General features: G+C 39.5%; 2 protein-coding genes across 2 annotated transcripts; both read right to left on the reverse strand.

The window, feature by feature from the left end:
* Positions 1-336: 336 nt before the first annotated feature.
* On the reverse strand, positions 337-2116 carry bmp10l (bone morphogenetic protein 10, like). Its single transcript, XM_026297519.1, has 2 exons — positions 1777-2116; positions 337-1391 (listed from the first exon to the last, which is right to left on the reverse strand). The coding sequence occupies exons 1-2, from the start codon at positions 2114-2116 to the stop codon at positions 337-339; spliced, it is 1395 nt and encodes a 464-aa protein (XP_026153304.1).
* Positions 2117-4843: 2727 nt separating this feature from the next.
* arvcfa (ARVCF delta catenin family member a) lies at positions 4844-16527 on the reverse strand. Its single transcript, XM_026297518.1, has 16 exons — positions 16418-16527; positions 13608-13784; positions 12294-12901; positions 10776-11254; positions 10512-10695; positions 10301-10418; positions 9885-10053; positions 9025-9042; positions 8810-8881; positions 7838-7965; positions 6676-6826; positions 6381-6573; positions 5908-6019; positions 5727-5814; positions 5134-5210; positions 4844-4936 (listed from the first exon to the last, which is right to left on the reverse strand). The coding sequence occupies exons 1-16, from the start codon at positions 16436-16438 to the stop codon at positions 4844-4846; spliced, it is 2688 nt and encodes an 895-aa protein (XP_026153303.1). The 5' UTR covers positions 16439-16527.
* Positions 16528-23339: the final 6812 nt, after the last annotated feature.

The raw sequence follows: 23339 nt of genomic DNA on the forward strand, positions 1-23339 counted from the left end.
AAAAGATTTGCAGCATTACCCTGAAGGCTTTATACTCAACACTAATATAATACTAAAAAAATTTACCTTTAAACAATGGCAAATTTACATCATATAGGACAGGTCTGTGTTCATACCTAATTTCCAACTAAGTCGTGTTTTTACAGACCAATGTATGAGATCTTTCTTATAGATAGATAGATAGATAGATAGATAGATAGATAGATAGATAGATAGATAGATAGATAGATAGATAGATAGATAGATAGATAGATAGATAGATAGATAGATAGATAGATAGATAGATAGATTTAGATACATCAGCACATAGTCTCTCTGTGTAATAGCATCACAGGACTATCTGCAGCCACACTCAGCCACTACCATTCCCTCATACTTGTGGTTGAAAGTGATCACCCCATTGTCATGATAAAGAAGTGATATCGGCTCTAACTTAGTGGGTACACAGCAGGCACGTGATGCTCTCTCCGGACTCTTAACACTCAGCAGTGTCTGCACTATGGCATGTTTGGTAGGTGAGACCTCGGAGGTCATAGGTGGGTTGCACACACCGTTGCACTCATAAGCTTCATAACCCAGAGGCTGGATGATCCACGTGTCCCATCCAATGTCTTTAAAATCCACAAAAAGTGGGGTCCTCCTGCATGGCTCGCTCTTAACATTGCGACGGATTCGGGGAGGTGTGTCATAGATAAGGTTGGACTGCAGTTGCGTGAGAGACTGTTTCTCCAGCTTGTCCTGGTTAGCGTGGCCAGTGTTGTGATTAACATGCCCCCAGAAAGCTTGTTGGCTCTGAACTATGTTTTCAGGAAGGTCATCCTCATGTTCAATCATTTGGCTGAGCTGTTGTTTATCCTGTTTGTGGTCTCTGCTCTGATCATCTGAAAACACAATCATCACTGCATTGTGCTTCCCCTCCAGGTTTCTGTCAATATCAATAACAATCAAACTTTCACCCTCCTCTGTGATCTCTTGTGTGGCCACTTCCTCCTCTGACACCACATTTGCAATATGAACCTCCAGTCTATGAAGTGCACACCCTGACTTCCGCCAGAGTGTGACCACATGAGTAAGGTCAAATGACACCCAGCTGTTATCTTTGGCATGGATATGCTTTGTCATCAGTTCCTCCAAATCCTTCATCTCCACCACCTCCTCTTTATCCCTCCTTCTCCCTTCTTTCTCCACCTCTTTTGTCCACACAACACCCTCATGTATTTTGTAAATGGTCACCTTGCAGCCATAGCCAGCATATGGTCTTTGGGCCTTCTGGACCAGGGTGAAAAGGCGAAGTTCAGCTATCGTTATGTGCTCATGGTGTGGCATGGAGATGTTAAAGAGCAGGGGATGTATCCTTATACCTCTGGCTGTTAAACTGTATGGGGAGGAATCTGAAATTAAAATATCAATAAATGTGTCTTAATGGATATTGTTTGCATTTCTGTTTTAAATCAAATATCAAAATCTAACCTTTTATCAAACCATAAATGTCTGTGGTTTATTTAAACAGTATCAAGATGGTATATTATTAATAAGTTATAATGTTATTTCATGCTATTTCATCTTTAAATAAAACATATAACACTTCCACATTTACATAACTTGGGTACCCATATAATTAATAATATAATGTTTGTCCAATGATTGCATGTTAATTAGATTAGATTTGGACATTATATTATTTTACAATAAAGCACAAAGTTTAATAATTCTTCATGCAATATATACATTTTGCAATATTTTTATAGTGTTAAAATTTTTTTTAAAAGTTTGTACCTTCATTCTTGAAACTGCGCACGATGTTGGCTGAGGGCACAGCAGTGCGGTCATTAGCAAATCGGTTATACAGCTCCAGCATGTACTCTGGTGGCTCCTTAAGGGCAGCAGGGGACCTGGGTTGCGGCCTCAGCTCTGTGAGGTTCAGTGTGGACAGAAACTGGCTCAGAAAGTCCTGTGCATCAAGTAGCGAGTTATCACGCACATCCCTACCGACTGATGCCCTGTGATGGTTCTCAGGAGACCTGATGGGACTGCTCAAGCTCAAATCAGTCAACACCAGAAGTAGGACATTCAGAGAGTAGATAAACCCGAGGTTGGAGAAAACTGAAGCGGTCATGGTTGACTGGAGAAAATGCTTAGATCCAAAGGTTGAGATATCAGATGGCAAGATGTGATGGATCCTTTTGGAGATGATAACTGCAAATAGTTCAACCCTTTGAGGGGTCTGAGGGTGAGGGAGGACAACAGGTTGCTGTTGGGGGCACAGAGAAAACAGCTTTGCCCTTGTTGATCTTGTGGTTTGGTTCTTAGGGCTGGGCTGTGCTATCCAATGTGCTGTGCTGACATGTTTGGAGATGTCACTGAGGCCCTGCTCAGCCCTCCTCTCTCTCTCCCCACCAGGAATTTATGACTATCCATAATGTCCACTCATATACTGTCCAATTTTGATGTATGCCTTTCTCCAGACTAACCACTGACATAAACTGCCTTTCACTGACTTTAAATCAACTTCACAGCTGGTTTATGAACCACTATTCTTCATCATGCTATAATTAAACAAACATAGACATGTAGTATATTTCTGTCTAAAGTTATCCTGTCAAAATCAATAACACATTAATAATATTGTTAATTTATGCTTTGCAATATTCACAATAGGTGAGTGTACACTCAGTACCTGTTATCTGCCTCATAAAAAAAAAAAAAAGCATTTAACATTTTCATTAATGATGAAAGGGCTGATGTGATCTCAATCTCATTTCCATAGGCTTTCAGCTAATTACTGTTTTTTCTGGGGTAATAAAGATGAGGTAGAAACTCTCATATATATATATATAGTACAGAAGTACAGTAGGAAATGCTCTAAAAACATATTTATAGTGATTGGTCTTAAATAGATACCAAGGGATGTCTTTGGAGAAAATGTGTGAATAATAAAACACAATAAAATGTTCAGACAAAAATATTTTACTGCCTCATGTATTGTATGCATAGCTATTCTAGATGATCCACTGCTGAGTCATTGCTAAAGTGCTATACTGCAAAGGCATTATGTTATTGAAGTGAAACATGTTGATTTAATCATTTTTTGCTCACTCTGTAATTTATGAAATATTCAGTCAGTAAATCGTATTTACAAAAATCCATCTTGTTTTTTGTGTTTTTATGTGATTGTTTTCTGTGATCAGCTTCATGTCAGAATATTGCAATTTTGGAAATTTTGCCAAGAATCAGGCATATACTGAGAACTGTTTTCTCCACTATTACAACAGCTGCAGAGTTAGTCATATTGCACTAAGTTGCATGGCAAAATAAATACATATTTGTGAAACCTTTCTTGCTGTTGAAAGGATTTCCAACATATTCCAATTTTTTAGTTTCAATGACTGCAGAGAGTTGAGTGTTTTCCATGCTGCTCCCCTTAAAAAAATCAATTAAATTTGTCGGTGATTTTTGGCCTGTGCACCTGCAGTTTGGCATAGACTTATTTGGAGCCTATTTGGAGGTCTGTGAGGATAGTGGTTTGAAAACTTGCGTATCATTTTAATGAATGCCAAACCTCTTTTACAGCTGACAAATGCTGCTAACTGGCACTGTGCCTAATATAATTCACCTTTTATCTGAGTTAGTAATTGTGATTAAGCCACTTTAAAGTTCAAGTGCTGATACACGGGATGTCATTTTGTTCCTTGTGTGATGGCCTAGTTTTGGAAATTAGATCTGGCTGTGATGGCATGATAAAAGTTTTTCGATTGAACATGTCATAAAGAAATATGAAAGAGAAATATCCACATCTCCGCCTATTAAGAACAACTCAGCTCAACTTTAGTTGTTGCTTGTTTTTTATTCATTTCAGTCTGTCCAGAACATATAAAAGTAGGGGTTGCTTAATAGACCATTAGATGCTGTTTAATGTAATAGATGTAGATTGATAAAATGTAACCAGACATAAAAATGCAGTCTGTAATACAAAAAGAGAATAGAAATAAAAATGAGAAATTAAGCACATAATTTATTGTCATTTTTCATTCAACATTGCAATGCAAAAAGAACCACTGCAAAGCAGAGTTGTACTGAATGTAGCATCACTTAACAGGTTTAACTAATACACATCAATAATTTTGGATTAATAACATGGGTATTACAATAAATATTACAATATAAATGCTTTCAATTTGAATATTAACAGTCCTTTGTTACACATTTACAATCCCATTTTGCCTATCATAAAACAAATCGAATAGAGATGGTTTTGTAATGACTGCACTAATCTAGTCTAATCTGATGGCAGATTTGCCAAGAATAAACTGAATTTCAAATCACTTGGATGTTTTTGATAACTAGCACCTAAAACACTGATGAAAAATATTTTTAAAATTATTTTATATCAGAATCCTTTAGAGCCCAGAACCCATGGGGATGGACAACAAGAGAGCCACATCACCTCAGGCCTTAACAGCTTGAAAATCTATAGACATTTTTAATAATCTCATACCTGTGTAGCAATAAAATTTAAACTGTACATATCATATATTCACTGGAGTCCTAACTCACCACAGTTTGCATACTTAGGCTATTTCAGATGGTATATGTAATCCATCATGAGTATCCAACATACTGTGTGTCATCCTAAATGACAAAGTCAGTCAAAGCTATTGCCAAATAAGCTCCATAATAAATACATGTAAATGTTTGGCACATCATTTCCTGTAAACAAAGGAAATTATCTTTAACAGAATGTGTTTCTCTGTCTGTACAAGGATGATCAAATGGCACGAATCCATATTTCACCAATGGAAAGTATCGCTACAGGACACCAGCTTGACTGGCCATGTTGTCATGTTTACACCCAGGAGTCTAGTGGTGGAGGTTTGTTATCCATGAGGCCCACTGCAGGCCTGCCAGCTCTGATGAAGTGCTTTCTTTCACTTATCGCCTAGGTCAAGAAAAATGTAAACAGCTGGTGTTAGTCAATGAAAAACACTGACAGTTACAACTACTTACAAGTCGCGAGCTGGAAATCCTGTAAAACTAAACTATTACCTTAATCTGATAATACTCCATACCAAGGATAGTTATTGAAGTCATTTATCAAGTCATGCATACATTCAGCGCAATCAAATATCACTTTACCTGTAGAGTGTCCCTTTCTACCACAGCCCCTTTTCCATCTCCAACTCTGTCATTTGGCTCTAAATTGGAATATACATCTGCAGGAAATAAAAAGGTTCATTGAGGTTCAATAAGCAGCCCCAGGGTTCTTCAAATCAAAGCTCAAAAGATCAAAGCAAAAAAATTGAATTTTTTTAAGGGCATATCTGTTAATTTAAACTGAAACACCAGAGACAGAAACAAGCAAATACCCTTAAGAGAAAATCCCAGTTTAAGTGGGAAGCTAGAGGCCGCTCTTGACATGGGAAAGTGGGTGCCCTTTTAGAATAACGTCTAAATGAAATGTGACTGCTGATGCGTGAGTATGACCTGCCTGTGGGAGAGACTGTTAAGGCTAATAAGCCAAGTCTGTGCACTGATAACCTTGGCAGCACATCATTGGTTTAAGGCTATGTTTCAGAAGAATGTGTTCTGGGACTGAAAATGCCCATTTCTTTGTCCCTGACATGGCAAGAACCACAGTGTATTTAAAATGACCAGCACTAAAGGACACGTCTCTCATTTAGATGATTCTTTAATAACATTTTGGTGAGAAAATGCAGTGATTTTCTGACCTTGATTTTTGTCCATAAGAGGCAAGGTGATGTCATCGCTGCCTTGCTTTCCACTCTTGGATTTTTTTGGCACTCCAGTCAATGTTGGCTGTCAAAGAAAAAAAGGATCAATTTACTAGATGGCAACCAGAATTTTATGCTTTCCTGTTTGGTAAAAAGGCATCACATTGCTTTTGTATACCTTAAAATAGCTCTTGTTCCATCCTGCCTTGTTCAGCGCGTTTCTCAGGTCCTTGTAAGCCCATATTGTCTGGAGCACATGGGAAGCTGCCTTGGTCTCACGTGCTGATTGGCTGACAACACATCATCAAATATTGTGGTAAACAACAAGGACAGCTCTGAGACAACAATGTCCAGATGATTAAAATCATCCAATTCTGATTGCCCTTAGATACGATATTTATGACATCAAGACCTATTGCTTGGAGACCATTTCTGAAGTATAAACAGCTATTGAACATTCTGCAGTACAAGAGTATAATATTAATGCAGCATTCCTTATATGTCTACCATCTTATTAAAAAAGATATGAAAAAAAAATTCTGAGACTTCTAGCTCAATTTTGCTTTTTATTCTTTACTTTAGTATATGCAGTACATATCCAGTAAAAGTACAGTATGAAGTTTACAGTTCAGTTGATAAACTTTCATGTACCTTGACTTGTTGATGGCCACCAGTTTCTGTACAGCATGACCCTGTATGAGCATTCGGGCATTCTCTGGGCTGTCCGTGATAACTTCATGGATAGTGTTCAGAATAGACACCACCGTGTCTCCCTCAAGATTTTTTGCTGGGTGCTGCTGCCCACATGGCAGATTACTAACAAGGTCCCTCAAAGCATAGCTCCCTGTGATAACAGAGAGGCAGTATAGCCAAGTTGTGCAGAGCATAGACCAGTATAACCATGCAAATTAGTGTGGGTGTGTAGCGTGTATAGTCTGTACTGTACCTATTAGGTCTTTATTCCTTCTGTCCATGGCCAGATTACGAAGGGCAATAGCCACAGCTCGCACCACTTTGTCCTCATCTGAGCGCAGCAGCTCCACCAGAATTGGCAGCCCTTTCTCTTTTCTCACTGTGGCTCTAATGTAGCTGGACCACTACAAGCACAAGTGCAAAATATATAACTGCTGACTGATGCTGGTCTTTGTCTTTTTGGAAGCATCAGTGAGATTTTTCTTTTAGGGACCCTCTTTTATATCTTAACTAGCACATCATTTCTCTACCATTTTCATGAGCACTCATAAGTACACTGTAAAAGTAAATGACAAATTATAGCATAAGCAAGAACTAAGTTCTACTCTCTCAACTGCCCTATTGTGTATGATGCAACTCGATTTCAAAATCTAAGGTTTTTAAAAGTTTAATCTGAGCCCTGCCATAGAGTTGATGTTAAATTATAGTGACACATTCACAGCACCGTATATCTTGGTAAAGCATACTGTTTGACAGGCCTATGGAGCCAAAGGGGACATAGCAGTAAAAGTGATTTTTGATCATGCAGCCTGATGACAAAGTCAATTTAGATGATGAACCCCATATCTCCCTCCTTCAGCACACCTTGATGTAACCTTAGAAACATACCCAGTCAGCCAAGAAGAAAGATTTGGGTGGGGAGGTCCCTGGCTAACATCCTGACCTATTTGACCCTGCATAGTGCAGACTTGGAGGTTAAATCCAACCCTAAATTTAAGTCATGTGTCATTTCTTTATGGTGAAGCTCTATTTTAAGTCTCTTGTTAATAAGCTGAACATCAAAAAGAGATGGCAATGTCATCTAGAGACAAATCCTGGCTCTGCCCCACAGTGGATAAGGACATTAGGACTCAATGACAGCAGTCATGGGGAAAAGGCATGATTAAATAAAAAAATTTAAAAAAAAAAACAAAAATACTCTTAGCAAGAAGTTCTACATTCATAAATCTTATTTTGGGTGCTATATGTAAGCATCTAAGATATAATACTCAACTACTAGTACACTTATAAATGGACCAACAAAGTGTTTATTGCTAACTATATACATTTAAAGCTTAACGTTTAAATCACCCAAACAATTACAAGCCTGTGTGGTGTGGTGAGTGTAAGAAATAACAGCTATTCCATCCACTCACAGCCCACTGTCCTGCAGCGAGGTTCTGCAGCGCTCCTGCAGCCGCCTCCAGGGTGTTGTGGTTGTGACTGCAGGTGAGAAGAGAGAGGTATAGCCTCACCACCTCTGGCTGATACAGCAGCTCCAACCCTTTAACAGAAAGGCAGGGAAATTCAGGGATGATTATAAAGCAGTGACCTTCTTTAAATGATGGTGTCATTAATGATTAGCTTTAAGTCACTAAATCAGTTTGTATAATTGAGTTTAGCTCAGTAGATTTAAAATAGAGATTAATTTAATGAAACATGGAAAAAAAAAAAACTGAAAGACATCCTGTAAAGGTTTTTTTGTACTGAACCAGTAGAGGCTGCTGGATGACTGACAAGTAGTATAAAGCTGAGCTGAGACCATAACATGCTTGTCATGCTGATTTTCTCATTGGCTGGAGCATGGGAGACATGAGCTTAGCTCCAATTTCTGGTCTAACAGCAGCCAGAGTGCTATTGAAAGACACACATACCCCGAACCCCCCCCCACACACACACACACACACACCACCACCACCACCCGCCTGGTTTCCATATACAAAAAGCACTCATGGCTAAAAACCGCCAGAAGGCTATACAAAATGTAAAAACAGTTTTGCACTACTGAAGAAACACATGTACACAAGTCAAGCAAAACCTTGAGCAAATTCCACTGTTTGTTTTATGTTGCCAGAGGAAGTAATCCTCCTCTAGATCATGCCAGATAAAAGTGTTATCAGTGTTTTAGCTGGTGCCTCATTGTTGCTTAGTAATGAAATGGCTCATTTAAGCCATCATGCATCCAAGCCATCATGCATATAAAGTAAATATCACAGAAGGCAGATAATAATGCTTTCTAAACACTATGATGATCATATATTAGTGTCATAGGGCAATCAGTATTTGTGTTCGATTGGAAATGTTTTTTGTGAAGTTGCTATTACAGTACATTTTCAGACAGCATATACCTTTCATTTGTTCTGTTCGTTTTGGTAAATCCAATGTACCGTACTTTCTGTCCATAAATCCATTTTTCCAACCTGTACATCACAGACACACACATGCACACAAACACCGTTTTCATTATATCAGTACACAGACATGATAATGCCAGCAAATTCAGTGTGGTACCAACTCACAATATACAGCCATGAATATGTTGAGGAGTAACAGGCAGACTGACCTTGACTGAACCACTCCTCTGATGAATAACAGTGTGAAAGCAAAAAAAAAGAAAAAAAAGAAGAAGAAGGAATAATGTCAAAGACTGGATTATTCTGGAGAGAAACAGAGAAGCAGAAAACACAGAGCTCTTCTATGTGGTGAAAGCGCGAAACTGACAGATTCGGGTTAATGTTTTGCTTAGAGAGGCATTTGTCAATTTTTCGCAATTAGCTGAAAGGTTACTATTGGTGAAAAGCCATAAAACTTTAAATTACAATTAACTATAACCCTATTTTTCTCTATTAAGCTGTTTCCTCCAGCGCAAACAGCTGCAGCAATTAATTACTGTACACCAGTTATAATTGAAACTGTTTCTTATATGGGTTACGCTTCAACTACTAAGAGTTTCATACAGTTTAGGAAAAAAACGTCTTGCTTGTTACATCACTTGCATGGTGTAAAAAATCATATAACGGATGTAACAAAGTATAAAACAGGTTTTTCAATTTTGGAACCTGGCAGAGAGGATAGAGCAAAATCTATCATCAGCTCCTTCATAGGCTTATGAAATATTCAGTCTCTCACTGGCAAAAAAAAAAAAAAAACAGCAAGAAATGTGAAACCCACGCTCAAAGTCAGGACATACTGAAAGTACATAGAAAAACAGAGAAAAGGCCAACAGAGACACTGGTAGATTACACAGCTGTTAAGTGTTAAAAAATCTCATTGAATGTTTCAAAAAAAAAACAAAAAAACACCAAGATGCAGCAGATGTCCCCCACACATGGGTTTTGATTTGTCAGCGAGAAAATTAATCGACAAACACAATACACCAACTGATGATTATTCTGATGTAATTACCCATGAGGGCCTACCGACCTTTAGGTCTTTTCCCACCAAAACAGTCAGGCTCACTCTTTTTCTTCTGCGGCCCTACTGCCTTCATCAGATGATTGGCATGGGTCTCCTGAAAACGCTCGGCCCCAGGTATTTCTTTGTGAACATGGTAGGACAGGTTTCGCAGGATGCAGACGCAGTTCTCCACTGACTAAACGAAGAACGACAGAAGATTTCAGTCGAAGCAACTGCATGTGAAGTTATACAGCAGTAGGGCCACTGAGATGAACAGGCTCATATAACATATTTATCTTTTTTCAAATAAAAAAAAAAAAAAAAAGTTATGCATCACATGTGTAGATGCTTATACGCTGTGATATAATAAGACGTGTTCACTCATCCTGGGTTGAGTTTCTTCTTATGTCTCACAATTGAAGTCAGTGTGAAGACTTAGTAACCTTATTGTCAGTGTCCTTGTTGGCAACAGCTGACTGAAGGGCATGAAGCAGTGCATCCACCAGGCCTTCACACTCCCTCAACCTCTGTCTAGCCTCTGCCCCGTCTGAGCTGACATTCCTGCAGAAACAGCTCTGTTAGAAAACCTGCAAGAACTGGTTCTAACACAAATCAGCTTTTAGTTAGTGTTGTCGTTTGTTCTTTGGCAGTTACCTCAGACAACCAGAGGTGTTCTTGAAGACCGTGGTCCACTCTGCGCTCTGAAGTTTGGAGGCGTCAACTGAATCTCTCCTCCATCCCGAATGTGGGATAATGATCTCATCAGTCAGTGTTTGAAGCCCGTGGTTGATGACCATCATCTTCAGTGGCTCATGTGAGGAGAGGTTCCAGAGAGTGCCTGCAGGGGAAAGGATACAAAAGTTGTAGAAATAAAATGAAGGCCTATGGCTCCATCAGTATTTAAGAATGCAATTGTACCTGTGACTAATTCTTTGACCTCCATGCTGCTGGACTTTCTCAGTAATCTAACTAAAGCTTGAATGCCATCACAGTTTTTGATGGCCATTTTGTTATTGTGGTCTTTTCCATAGGATATGTTGCGTAAAGCACCACAGGCCTTGCGGTGGACCTCTGCTTTAGGATGGTCCAGTAATTCCACCAAGATTGGCACCCCGTTCAGCTGGCGGACATCCTGCTTGATGCGGTCATTCTCGTAACACAGATGTTGCAAATAAGCAGCTGCATTGGACTTGACTGGGTCCATCGGGTGACTGAGCATCGAGATCACCTCATGCAGATTGGGGTCTCTCCAGCGGGGGTCTCTTCGGATGCTGTCCAGGCTGACCATGCTGCTGCGTTTGTGGGGGAACTGCAGGGTCTGTGCTCGGTACATGGCCTGGAAGAAAGGATTCAGGTTCCCCTCCAGCTGGGCCATGAACGCATCATCGTAGCCTCCTCTGAGAAGAGAGATGAAGTATTTATGATTGGATCAGGACAAAGTATACAATCAGCAATGTTAAGCGTTAACATTTTAGGAAATGCACTCATTCAAACCTGTGCAACAAGTTGTGGTTTTATAGGGGTTTTATACAAGTCTATTTCTTGGCTAAGCTCAGTGACTTCTTAGAGCCTGGTTGTTTGGCAGCCTCCTAACAAAAAGACTTATGGCAAATTTTATTACCTTTGGACAGAGGCAGGCTAACTGTTTCTCACTACTTTCATTCTTTATGCTACACTATGCAAGCCATCTCCTGGCTGTAGCCTAATATTTAACCAACAAATGTGAGAGTGATATCGATTTTCTCAGGTAATTCCCAGCAAGAGAATGAATGAGTGTATTTTCCAAAATGTTATTCTAACTATTACTTTTGTATTTAAATGACTGGGTGGAATTTCAGGTTCTAATAGACCCGAGCTTCAGTGAGTTTAACAGCGTAAGTGAGTTGCTTGTATCTTTTGTAAACAGCTCTGTCACTTTATATGGGCTAAGGAAAAGTTCCTGGCAGGCAATAACAGGAGAAACCTCCTTATTTATTGACTGTGCAGCGGGCTGCCATTCCTGATTGATACCAGCTGCTACTTAACTGCTGTCCATCTGTCTTTCTATTGTCCAGGATGACTCACTGGAACAGGATAGAGGCAACCACTGGGCGCCTGCACAGCTCCAAAGTTTAATATGTGTTATTATCACAGTGGGTTATCTGTGATCAAATTAGCAGATGTGTTGATTTGCACATTGTTTGGATGTGTTTGTTATGCGGCAGGCACATATTCTCTAAAACAGATGTATAAATATACACAATCTGTCAGTTTAATACCAACTGCTTGCCTGACTAAAAAAAGTTTCATCAGCATCTGTGTGACAAACCAACATACAGATTCACTTTCCCTTTCAAAATGTATTTGACCCTATATCTAGATACAAACCAGAACAGTTATTTACACAGTCTCTTCTTTGGGATCAATTACATTAGATCTAATGTACTGTCCCCTTACCTGGTTCTCGAGGGCTCCCTAAGAAGCTCCATGGTGGTAATTGGCCTGAACTGGTGGATGCCACCCAGTGTTGGGTAACTGGCAGCTGGGTGGTCGGTCTTCATGTCCAGAAGGTTTTCTCCGCGTTCACTGAGGCCGTCTTCTTCTGTCTGGCTGCTGAGTCCTGAGGGAGCATAGCTGTCCCTGAGGAAGGGTAAGGTATAGTGACCCCCGGGCTGGAAGGTTTTGGTGGACCAGTAGCTGTGGAGGGTGTTACGCGACAGGCTTCCATACCCGGCACATATGTCACCCCCAATGCCTCTGTAGCTCTCAGGCAGGGGGTACATTCTGCTCTGGCTGTCTGGATTCACTGGCTGAGGTTCCCCAAACTGCAGTACCACCTGAGGTTGTGGGGGTGCTATGGCAGTGGTTGTGGTTGGTGTAACGGTCTCAGAAGGTTCTGTACTTGCTTTAGGAAGAGGTTGTTCAGTGAGAGTGTTATCATGAATCACAGGAGTCGACGTGAGATCAGGTGGGTCTGATGTCTGGAGGTTCTCCAGCTGTGTCTCAGAGGATTCCTGGGTCTCACTTGGAGTACGTTCACCTTCTTGTTCTACAGCCTTAGACTCCTACAAGGATTAACGCACCACAGCTATTACATCCACAAAAGTCTAACCAAAATTTCTTTTGATCTCATTTGTCTGAATGCTCTGCAGGTCTCTTGTCTCTCAATAAATGCCACCTCTGTGCATAGTCAATGCAGGAATTATTTGGTCTTAATTTACTAGAAATAATCCATGTTTTTGTTACTAGCAGTTCATGTTTATCTCTCGTTTAAACAGCACAGACCACACCACCTCATTTTTCACTGTGATGATCAATCATCATCATTTCAGCACTTCGCTGGCTTTGTGGAACCCCAGTAATTAATGAACTCTTTCCTGCCAGAGAATAATGAATTCCCCTTGTTGAAAATGAGTTTAGATTGGACTCTGATGAAACAAGTAGTGGCCCAGCCACTTTTTAGAAGCCAAGTAAATTGCAGGAAATTTAATTGTCTGGTTTAGTCAATTGATTTCAACTCTTACCTGTTATTTGTAAAAAATAAAACTTGACGAATTCAATGAAATAGGACATAATTGCACAAAATTATATGGTAGCATTGCCCCAGAGAAATTTGACCAGCACTGCCTGTCAGTGTAACATAAACTCAATGTTACAGCCCAGTGTGTGGTCTGTGGTCTTTGCCATCTTAATGATAACAAAAAAAAAAAAAAAAACTGCAGAAAGTCAATAGATGGTGAAATAAATGTGATCAGTCATAAAGTCATGAACCTCTGTGTCTGTCTGCTGCGGGGTGTCGGTCTCCGTGGAGCTCTCATTGGTCGAAGTCATCATGGAAACGATGGAGGTGGGTGTGTCCAGCTCGTCACTGGTGGATGGGTTATCCAGAGTCGCCTCTTTGGCCTCCTGGGGCAAAGATAGTGGAGGAGGCCCTTCTGAACTCTGCTCCTAAACAACAAACATAGAGATGAGTTAAACACTGTCACTGAACAGCTTCATTCCAGTATTATTGGTGTTATGTGCATAATGTTTACATTATGCATAAATAGGGAAATGATTAAAGGGTAGTCAACAACATACCATGTCATTAGGACTGCCCACACATGATAAAAGAGCAGCAGTTATTTGCTCTGGGTTGTGAGCAGATTGAGTGCTGAAAGCTCAATTCAGTTGCACTCCTTTACCATATAATTAGTGTTACTCGAGTCATGAACTGTTGAATTCATGCCAGAAATGCCAATATACACACACTTGATAAATTAAAATTCTGGAAAATAAGTAGCATTTTCATTGTTTGAGCTTGGCAACCTGTCCAAAAGAATGAATCATAACAAAATGTGTTTTTTTAAATCAGAATGGAGTAATTATTTAAGATGTCGGTCAGAGAAAAATGCAGACACTATTTGACTGTAAACACATCTTGGGCTGATTTTCTTACAAGCTTCCTGTTCACTTTATTGTGTCTACAAAATTTAGTTTCTCTGCTCTAATAATTTCAATCAGTATCTGATTATCCACGAGGTCTCTTTCAGTCTTGAATGCCTTCTGCTCACAGCCAGTGAAATTCTCTAAAATCTTGGGCATACAATGATACAAACAATCCATCAAACAATTACAGTGTAATTAAAAGGCTCTATTATGATTTGTGAGTCTTTTGGCTATCTGAATTGCTTATTCAATTCCCCTAAATCCATTTTTATTTTATGAAATCCAGTGCATATAATATCACTTTTCATATCACCCAGTCCACACACGCAATACACTGAATGATACGCAAGACAAAAGTAGAGGATAAAAACCAAATAAACGGTAAAATCTCCCAAAACTCTTATCTGACCGAGGCTGCGGCATTAAAGCGAACAAGTGCTGAGAACTCAACTCCACTGCACTAAATCAGGCTGCAGTGAACCGCTGACTGAGTGTGGAGGGAGAAAGCTTGATTTGCTGCTCAAACAGCCCACCAAACACGAGAGCTACTCATATCCATGTATGAAATGTGTCAGAGAGAGGCAGAGATGAAAGGGTCATCCACAAGAAATTGGCAGCGGGTAGAGGATCCTGGCTTGAACACCTCTGGGAGAGGTTGATTGGATATTGTTAGGCAGGACTAAATTAATGCCTGGCCAAAAGGCAGACATGGTACTACTGTCCTCTACAGACAGCTTGATTAAGGATTTGGAGGACAATAATAGGCTGGACAGGGGCCTGTGTGCTGTCACATATCTGATTCAGGCTCCAGGGAAGGCCAGACTACTGTGAGTCAAAGCTCATTTAAATAACTCACTGCACCATCACTAACTAAGTGTGCTCACAGAGCCAAATAGGTCAAGACCATTATTCTGAATCTGACTTAGCTTTAAAAAAAAAAAAAAAAAAGATATGGTATATAGATGTTAGGTGCAATGATGCAGGAGACAGCATGACATGATTAGCATCTTGTTCCCATCAAATCTCAGTATTGAGGCCAGCTGCAGCCGAGGAATTATTTTCGGAGACACAGAGTCTGATCTAATGCTGAGTGAGTTCAGATTTTTCTGACCATCTCAAGGGCACGAGAGACACGAGCTGTGAAACAAACTTGTCACGAATAAATTTCAGAAAGAAAAGATTGTTGGAAAAATGGGCAGTCTCGGTTGCAATCAAATATATGAGGCAAAGTCATTTAGCAGTGATCAAGCTTGAGAATAATTTAGCTTGAACAGGCAGTTTGTCTATCAAAGTGTGGGTTTAAATAATTAATGTTTTCCCAGGATAATAAAACATGACATCAGCCTACATGATGTCAGAAAACATTAGTCATAACTTTGTCACAACTCATCTGCCTTTCCACTATCTGTTAAATCAGTGATGCTCGTATTGGTCACTGTAATTGTGCAGATTGTGTCACTGTACTTTGTGAGTTGAAAAGACTCACTGAAAGGACAGATGCACTCTCCTTATTTAAAACTTGTTTCCTGCAGAAACACCATTGTCCATTATGCAACACATCTTGTTTAGACTTAATTCAACCAGGCTGGTCCATTTAGAAGAAATGCTGATTTGAAATGACAACCCAGAAAAAAAAAGGAAGGATATTAATTCCCAGAGTTTCTACTTGGAGCCTCCTTTCACTCTTTATTATGCTCTGATCCTCAAATAGTTAAATACTGCATGGTCAGATTTAATGTCTCTCTGATACATCACGGCAAGACACTTACCAGAGTGTGTGCAGTATTTTTTTCCACATAATGTAATGAATGAAGATTTCCCTTATAAGCTTAAATATGCATTTGCACACATGCACAGACATGCAAACACACACACACACACACACACACACACACACACACACTACACACACACATGTATATACACTTGATAAAGATGTTAGCGTCACGTCCCCATGCACACAAGGAGACTGCACCGAACAGCAGTGAGAGGCAAGGAGGTGAAGCGATTGATGCCTCCTTCATTCATCATGACAGAGGCAGAATGCAAAGCTTTGGAGCGCTACAGTTCTCTGCAGAAAGAAAAAAAAACTGACTGGCAAAAAAGAAGAGGGAGGGTACAGAACAAATAGAGCCATTCCAACACACACTTACCTCTTTCACTTCAGCTGGCATTGCCAAATCTTTTCTGGTTCCCCACAAATGATGAACAAGATGCGTCTCCAAGTGAGACGTCTGTCTCTCTGCCTCTGCTGAATTTTTGCCTTGACTCTCCCTCTGAGCATTTGAGGCAGTTCAGACATGAGCAGCCATCCTTCCTCCCAGCTCTCACTAACACACGTCCTCTCTCTCTCTCTCTCTCTCCCTCTCTCTCTCTCTCTCTCTCTCTCTCTCTCTCTCTCTCTCTCACTCTCTCACTCCCTCACTCCCTCACTCCCTCACTCCCTCTCTCCCTCTCTCCCTCTCTCCCTCTCTCCCTCTTCTTTCTTTCACAAATACACACTAGACACACCATGCACACATTTGTTCAACACAGACGTTTTCCCACATGCACCACACACACACACACACACACACACACACACACAGAAGGGATGAACACCGGTCTCTTTTTCATTGGTGCACTCCTCCTCTGATCTGTGCTGCAGTTAATGTGTGTGCTATTAGCAAGGTGCTGAATCAACTGTGTGGTGCTGAGCCTGTGAATGGCTTAGGTAAGTGCAGAGACCTGCAATCCCTGTGCTGTGCCCGTATTTCCTGGTAGTCTACACACATGCACATGTGCAAGCGCGCACACACACAGACCATTCCCTGTGGGCTCACAAGCAGATGCAGCTGGAGCACAGAACGGCTCGCACTAGTTCAGTCCTATGTCACCCATGTGCAGCATAATAAAGGGTGAGGGATGGGAAAGGTGCATAAACAGTGTCTGCAGCATCAGGGAGAGGAACACACAGTCCTTGTTGAAACAACAGCTTGGCTCTGCAAACATTAATAAATATATTAAACCACATTTCATCACTCTCTGCCCACAAATCTTCATATAGCACTGGCTCAGTTCACTGTTATAAGAGAAAAACAAAACAAATGTTAACAGTGAATACATTTCCAGTAATCTGGTTAGGTAAATCCCCCAGCTGTTTTTCACGTCGTCACCATAGAATTTTCAATTACACATACATGTGATTTTTAAAGGAGTGAAGTGACCACTGAAGGATAATTTCCCAGTCGTCTGAAATAATTGTTGATCTGAGACAAAAATCTATTCCTCCACTTGCTAGATCAGGATTAAGTCCAGCATCTCACTTGCCTTCTCAAGTAAAAAAAAAAAAAAAAAGAAAAAAAGAAATCACTCTAGGACAGTTTCCAATTTACACAGACAGCAATAAAATAAAATGATGCACTATCATCCACAGAACAGCGTTCTCTATCAGCTGTCTTTCTTATTGATTTAAGAGTGGCCCTGAATATCATTGATCTAGTAACATTTAGAAATCCTCATTTACCAGTGTGGTATATTGGTCTGTCTGAAGTTCACTAATAGTTTGTGGTGTGTCAGTGTTTAAGCTGACATCTATGGGTTTTTAAGGGTTGCTTCATTAAACCCTTTGGATTGGCCTTTTCTCATTTTCATTTTATGTAATCACTTGTTGGCCATATCTTTCACATTATGATACGTTCTTCAGATTTTACAGCACAGGAGCAACAGAAATGTGTAAAGTGAATTCTTTATTTTAGACATTAAAAGATAAATGATACACTTCATCAGTAAATCTGTTCAAAGCTGAAAAGCTATTCATGCTCCCTCATAGTGAAGAGCTTACATTTGAGACATCTCTCTTAATTAAAGAAATCTTTGATCCTTTCAGAGTGAAATCAAAGCAACATCCATGAAACAGCATGTTTGCACATTACAAAGATTTACTGACATGCAAAAAAACAGATCCATTTGTTCTAGAAACGATTACCCACTGCTCTCCCACTTATCCATCGCCACACTCGAAAACCCGTACCATCAAATGGAAAATACCAGCATTAAGTGTCTTAATGGTTTGGGGTCACAGACTGACACTAGCGCAGTTTTTATCACTCCAAGTATTTTATTTTTATTTATTTATTTGACTGTTTGATGTGCATTTAGAAAATGGAACATGCTGTCCTACAAAGGTACAAATGAAACAGATAAGGATATGAGCTAGCCGCTGCATACTTGATAATGTGAAAAGTACAAATAAGATGCTTTCAACAAGGATGCCTTATACTTGGAGCTTTTGATTACCAAAGTCAGTAGGATTCAATGTCTGGGAACAGACAGAACATGTGATGCTTTGTGTTAAACTGCATCACATGTTATGCAAAATGAGCACATCTATAGAAAAGTATTCATGCAATCTAACCACCAGCTTTTCCTCCATATTATCCACTTTGATCAAAGGTCATCGATTCATCAGTGTCTGAATTTGTAACACAACAAAAAAAGTGACATTAATATGATCTAAGCCCAGTCATAAGTGATCAGAATGAACATTTAAACTTCAACACCTCACAGCTTTGCATACTAAAGAAGTGAAGGAAAATAAAAAACAGAAACCCACTAAGGTGATTGGGAGTCAGTCTGATATGGCAGGGAATGACACCTTGGTACAGGAACTGGAAATGTCACTGATGATGGATGAGACCTTTTTATACTTAAAATGAAATATAGAAGATTTATTGACATTTTCTAAGGTTGTAAATTTGCAGAAATTACTTTGAGTTTATTACACTTAATATTACAAAATGTCAGCCATATAGATCTATGAGCCAAAATGACTCTTTCATTCATTATGAGCCTCTTTCCACTTTGAAGCTGCTAATCTTTACCTGGTACAACCTCAAATCCATGACCAGAGAGTTTGCACACAGGCAAGTCAAAGCCTTTTCTTCAAGGACTTCCTCCTGCATCATCTCTACAGCTGATTTTTTTTTTTTTTTTTTTAAGTCACATCTGAATTATACTTAGCGCATAAAAGCATTTCGCATGATTTTCACTCATTGTCCACTAGAATCTTCTCGAAACTAGAAACTATTTATTCAACTACCTAATAACCACATGCTTTTCACATTCATCAAAATAACCATTCAAGGTCTGTGGATGGAGCTGGAAAAGAAAATGATCATTCGATGTTACTTTATATTCAGTGACACTACTTCACTTTCTAAAGCATTAAAGTACCATGCCAGGAGCACATCTCACACAATAACAAAGAACCTGAAAGACTTACTTCAAATCTTTGACACATTGGAGCCTATAAATTACTTTACCTCGGAGAGTAAACGCATTAAACCTGCACAGTATTTTAACAACACTCACCCATGTTTCTGTTTTGTTTTAAAACAACTATATATAGAAATTTCATGCATTTTTTTAAATTGTCCTGGTGGTATCAGTGTTTGGAAAGTGAAAATTGATGTTGTCTGTGTTGCTTTGAGTTCATTATTACTGAGTTCAATATGGAGCTAAAGTGTGTTTTTTATTTCTATTAGCACCACACTGTGTCAATAAGAACATTTTTATCATACACTATGATTCCTTTAAAATCATGTTTGCATTGCAGTGAGGTGTAAATGCCTAAAAGCATGAAACCCTTCTAGGGATTCAAGGTTGAAAATAATTCTCTTCTCTGTTCAGCTGTGGCCATGTACAAAAGACTGACCAGTGCACTGGATTTATGAGAAAAACTCCATTTAATTCTGCACAAACAGATAAAACACAAGATTTTCTTTGTAAAATGTGTGGTCACAGATGCGTACTGTGCATTTTGTATTAATTTGGCCGTAACATCCTGGGCCGAAGACCATGGTAGATTATTATCACCCTCTCTCTCCTCATATTTTCTTCTCTAGCCATATTTCGTAGCACTCTGAGCCAAATTCAATAAAAAGACAGCAGAAATGCCTTAAAGGGACCCAAGGCAGCAACTCTCCTGGGTAGTTTTTGAGTTTCTGTTTTGGGTGAAAATGCTCCAACTAAGTCATTTTTTCTGTATTTATTTAAAAACTTCCTGTTCATACAGTGTCCACCCAGAATCTGTACCAGAAATGGATGTTTTAACCTTGTCGCTTTCAAACAGTCTGTGATTTATTCTCTCCTTCTGTTGCCCTGAAATGATTAAAATATGCATGAAAATATTATTTCCACATAAGTAGCATGAATAAATCCTGTCTCCCTGAGGGTATTGATTAATTTCAAAGTCCAAAATAGACACAGGTTTCTGCATCCACACAACCTCTACTTTACTTGTAAATAATGCTGTTTTGTTTCTGCAGTACAGATGATGAAACCTCTTGTCATCACCACAGTAACTGGTTAGTAAATGTGACAGAGATGAATGTAATTATTGCTGCCCATTATCTGCACACACTGAGATGAACAGAGGGTGCACAGCACATTGTAAGATACAGTAGCTGTCGACAAAACGCCCACAGACTAAAAGGCATATTACATTACAGTGTGTATGTTGCTGCATTAGCTGCAATGAAATGCCCACACAGTCTTTGGTGCTCAGCGGCCCATTTTACATCCTTTTCCTGTGGACTCTGCCACACAGCAGCACAGTCAGTGCAGATTTTAGTCCTAATTAAACCCCCACACTGGCCACCTCTGCTCTGTTCAGCCTGACATGTGTAGCTGAGGTTAATTCAATTTAATGGACAAAACGTCTATGAAGTGTTTACAGAAAAAAAAAAAAAAAAAAAAAAAAGGAAATTGGTGCCCTCAAGTGTGTTGAATGTCGCTCGTGTTTCAGCTGGCGTTGCCACAGAGAGTGCCTAATAACACTGGAAATACCAGAAAAGGTCATAAAATGGGTTTCAAAAGAGAAAGGTCACCTTTCATTTTCATAGTCACGTTTTTGAGAGGATTCAAAGTGCAGACAAATTCTTCTATTTGCAGAAAGTGAAGCTGAAAACTTTTGTAAACGCAGCAGTTTCTGGTAAGAAACCTGTCAGTTTGAGGAGTTTCCTCTCAGACTATAAATGTTAAAGCAACACCTGATGTCCTGACTTTCAAATCAACTTACTGCTGTACCCCTTCAATGAGCTGTACGAGCAGAAATAGCTGCCAGTCAGGATCTCCTCTATGGAAGACAACTTTTCCTGAAGCAGCACTACAACACATCCCTTCTCTGTGATTTAGTAAATAACGTAAATATTTTAATAATCCCCCCCCCCAACCAACCCTTGGAGGGAGAAACAAGCCTGTGTTGCTATTAATCCAACTCCACCTTGTCAAGTGTTACTGCAGCAAGTGCTTAATCACACTAACAGAGGCCCAGAGAGGAAATGAAATGCATCCGTGGCACTGCAGCTGAAAATGACAATCAGGCAGTTCAGCGATGCCTCTGATGATCAGGCATATCAATGAGCTGAGAGAAAGAGACTAAGGGAGTTATACACCCACTGCTACAGAGAGAGTCAGTGACACAAATGTAGGTCAGTCTGCACCATCTGAAGAAGTATGATCAAACATTTGGTGACTTCCGAACGGATTAGAATGAAATCAGCTCACGTCAAAAGGCTATCGTCCATGTTCCTTTGATGAAGTCTCACAATTATTTGCTCTTTTTATTAATTTATTTATAATAATATCATCATGTTTCTAGATGCAACAAGAACCATGGCAGTGCTTCAACAAGTTTGAATGTGTTGGACTGAAATAGCTCAGTAATTTCTAATAAATGGAGGACAAGATAAAATCAAGTTTTAGCACAATGAAACACAGAATGAGTTTAAAAAAAAAAAAAAAAAATCCTACCTTTATGTAGAGAGAATGGACCAGAACTATTTGCTTGCACTTGTCCTCTCCTGAGCTGCTGTTTTGCAGCAGTTATCCGGTTCTGGATGTTGGTAGAGTCCTCTTTTTAGTGTCATCTTCTTTGTCCTGGTGTGTGAATCCAGAGTTGGTAAGATTTGCTTGCATTTGCCTCTGTTTAACAGCGTTTAAAATAAAACATGTCAGACCTGCTCTGAAAACTGCAGGTAAAATATGTTTCTGTGTTCACCTTAAACAGCGCCCACTATGGCCTGGGAGGACAGAAAGAAAGAGAAAGAAAAAATAAACAATAGCCATGGAAAAGTCTCAACTTTTATTGTTTGTTTTTTCAATTCATATATTGTTTGTTTTGTGAATAGAACTGATATAACAAAATAGATTATGATTAGTGATTATTCACCACTACCCCTTTGTTGCTTCCTGCAGCAGCTCAAGTCTCTGTAATTTAAACACAAAAATTTGAAACATGTGGGTTTTTCAAATTTGAGCTTTTCAGCCACATTTTTGTTTTAATAAAGTGAATTAGAACAGAAATAGTAGCCTACATGTTAAGTGGCAGCCATCCCCCAAGCTGCTGCGCTGCAGCACAGATAAGGTTATTATTGGTCATTGTCGGTCAAAATAAACATAATTGTTTTAGTCTGGAGAAAACAGTGCATTCTGCAATTTAACCAACATAATAAGACCATAGTTTTGACCTAAAAGAGAACAGTAATTTTTCCCCCCATCTCTTACATTAGTTGTTGTACACTAAGGGTTCTCTCGGTTTTGAGAAGAGGCATTAGACATGTAGTCGTAGATGTTCAGACGCTTCTCGCTAGTTTGTTTGTTGAGTTTTGTTGAGCTGTGTGTATTTCTATAAAGACGAGCATAACAAACTGCACCTTGGACTGTAATTGCTGTGGTTTGCAGCATTAGTTGTACTTTTTCCCTGTAAAAAGAAAGTAATATATTAAAAGTAAAATCATTTCAAATGTTTGTTGAACTCTGGTTCACAGGTTCCTGAAGAGATGACCTGTCCCAATGGTGTCCTCACCTTTCTCCTCCAAACTGTTCTCTGCCATAGTTACAATGTCTTTAGTGAAAATACTGTCAAATAATCTGCAGTCCAGTTAGACAGTTTGGCAAGAACAGCTGAACAATGTTGTTTACATTTTACTTGTTGCTCTCTGGCACTCTAACCGAGAGGCTTTTTGTTCATGCTCCAGAGCTTTTGTTGCTGTCAGGTTTTTTAACTAAGCCTGTGCAAGAGTGAGCCATTTT

The sequence above is a fragment of the Mastacembelus armatus genome, chromosome 12, assembly GCF_900324485.2.
Source record: "Mastacembelus armatus chromosome 12, fMasArm1.2, whole genome shotgun sequence".
NCBI lineage: Eukaryota > Metazoa > Chordata > Actinopteri > Synbranchiformes > Mastacembelidae > Mastacembelus > Mastacembelus armatus.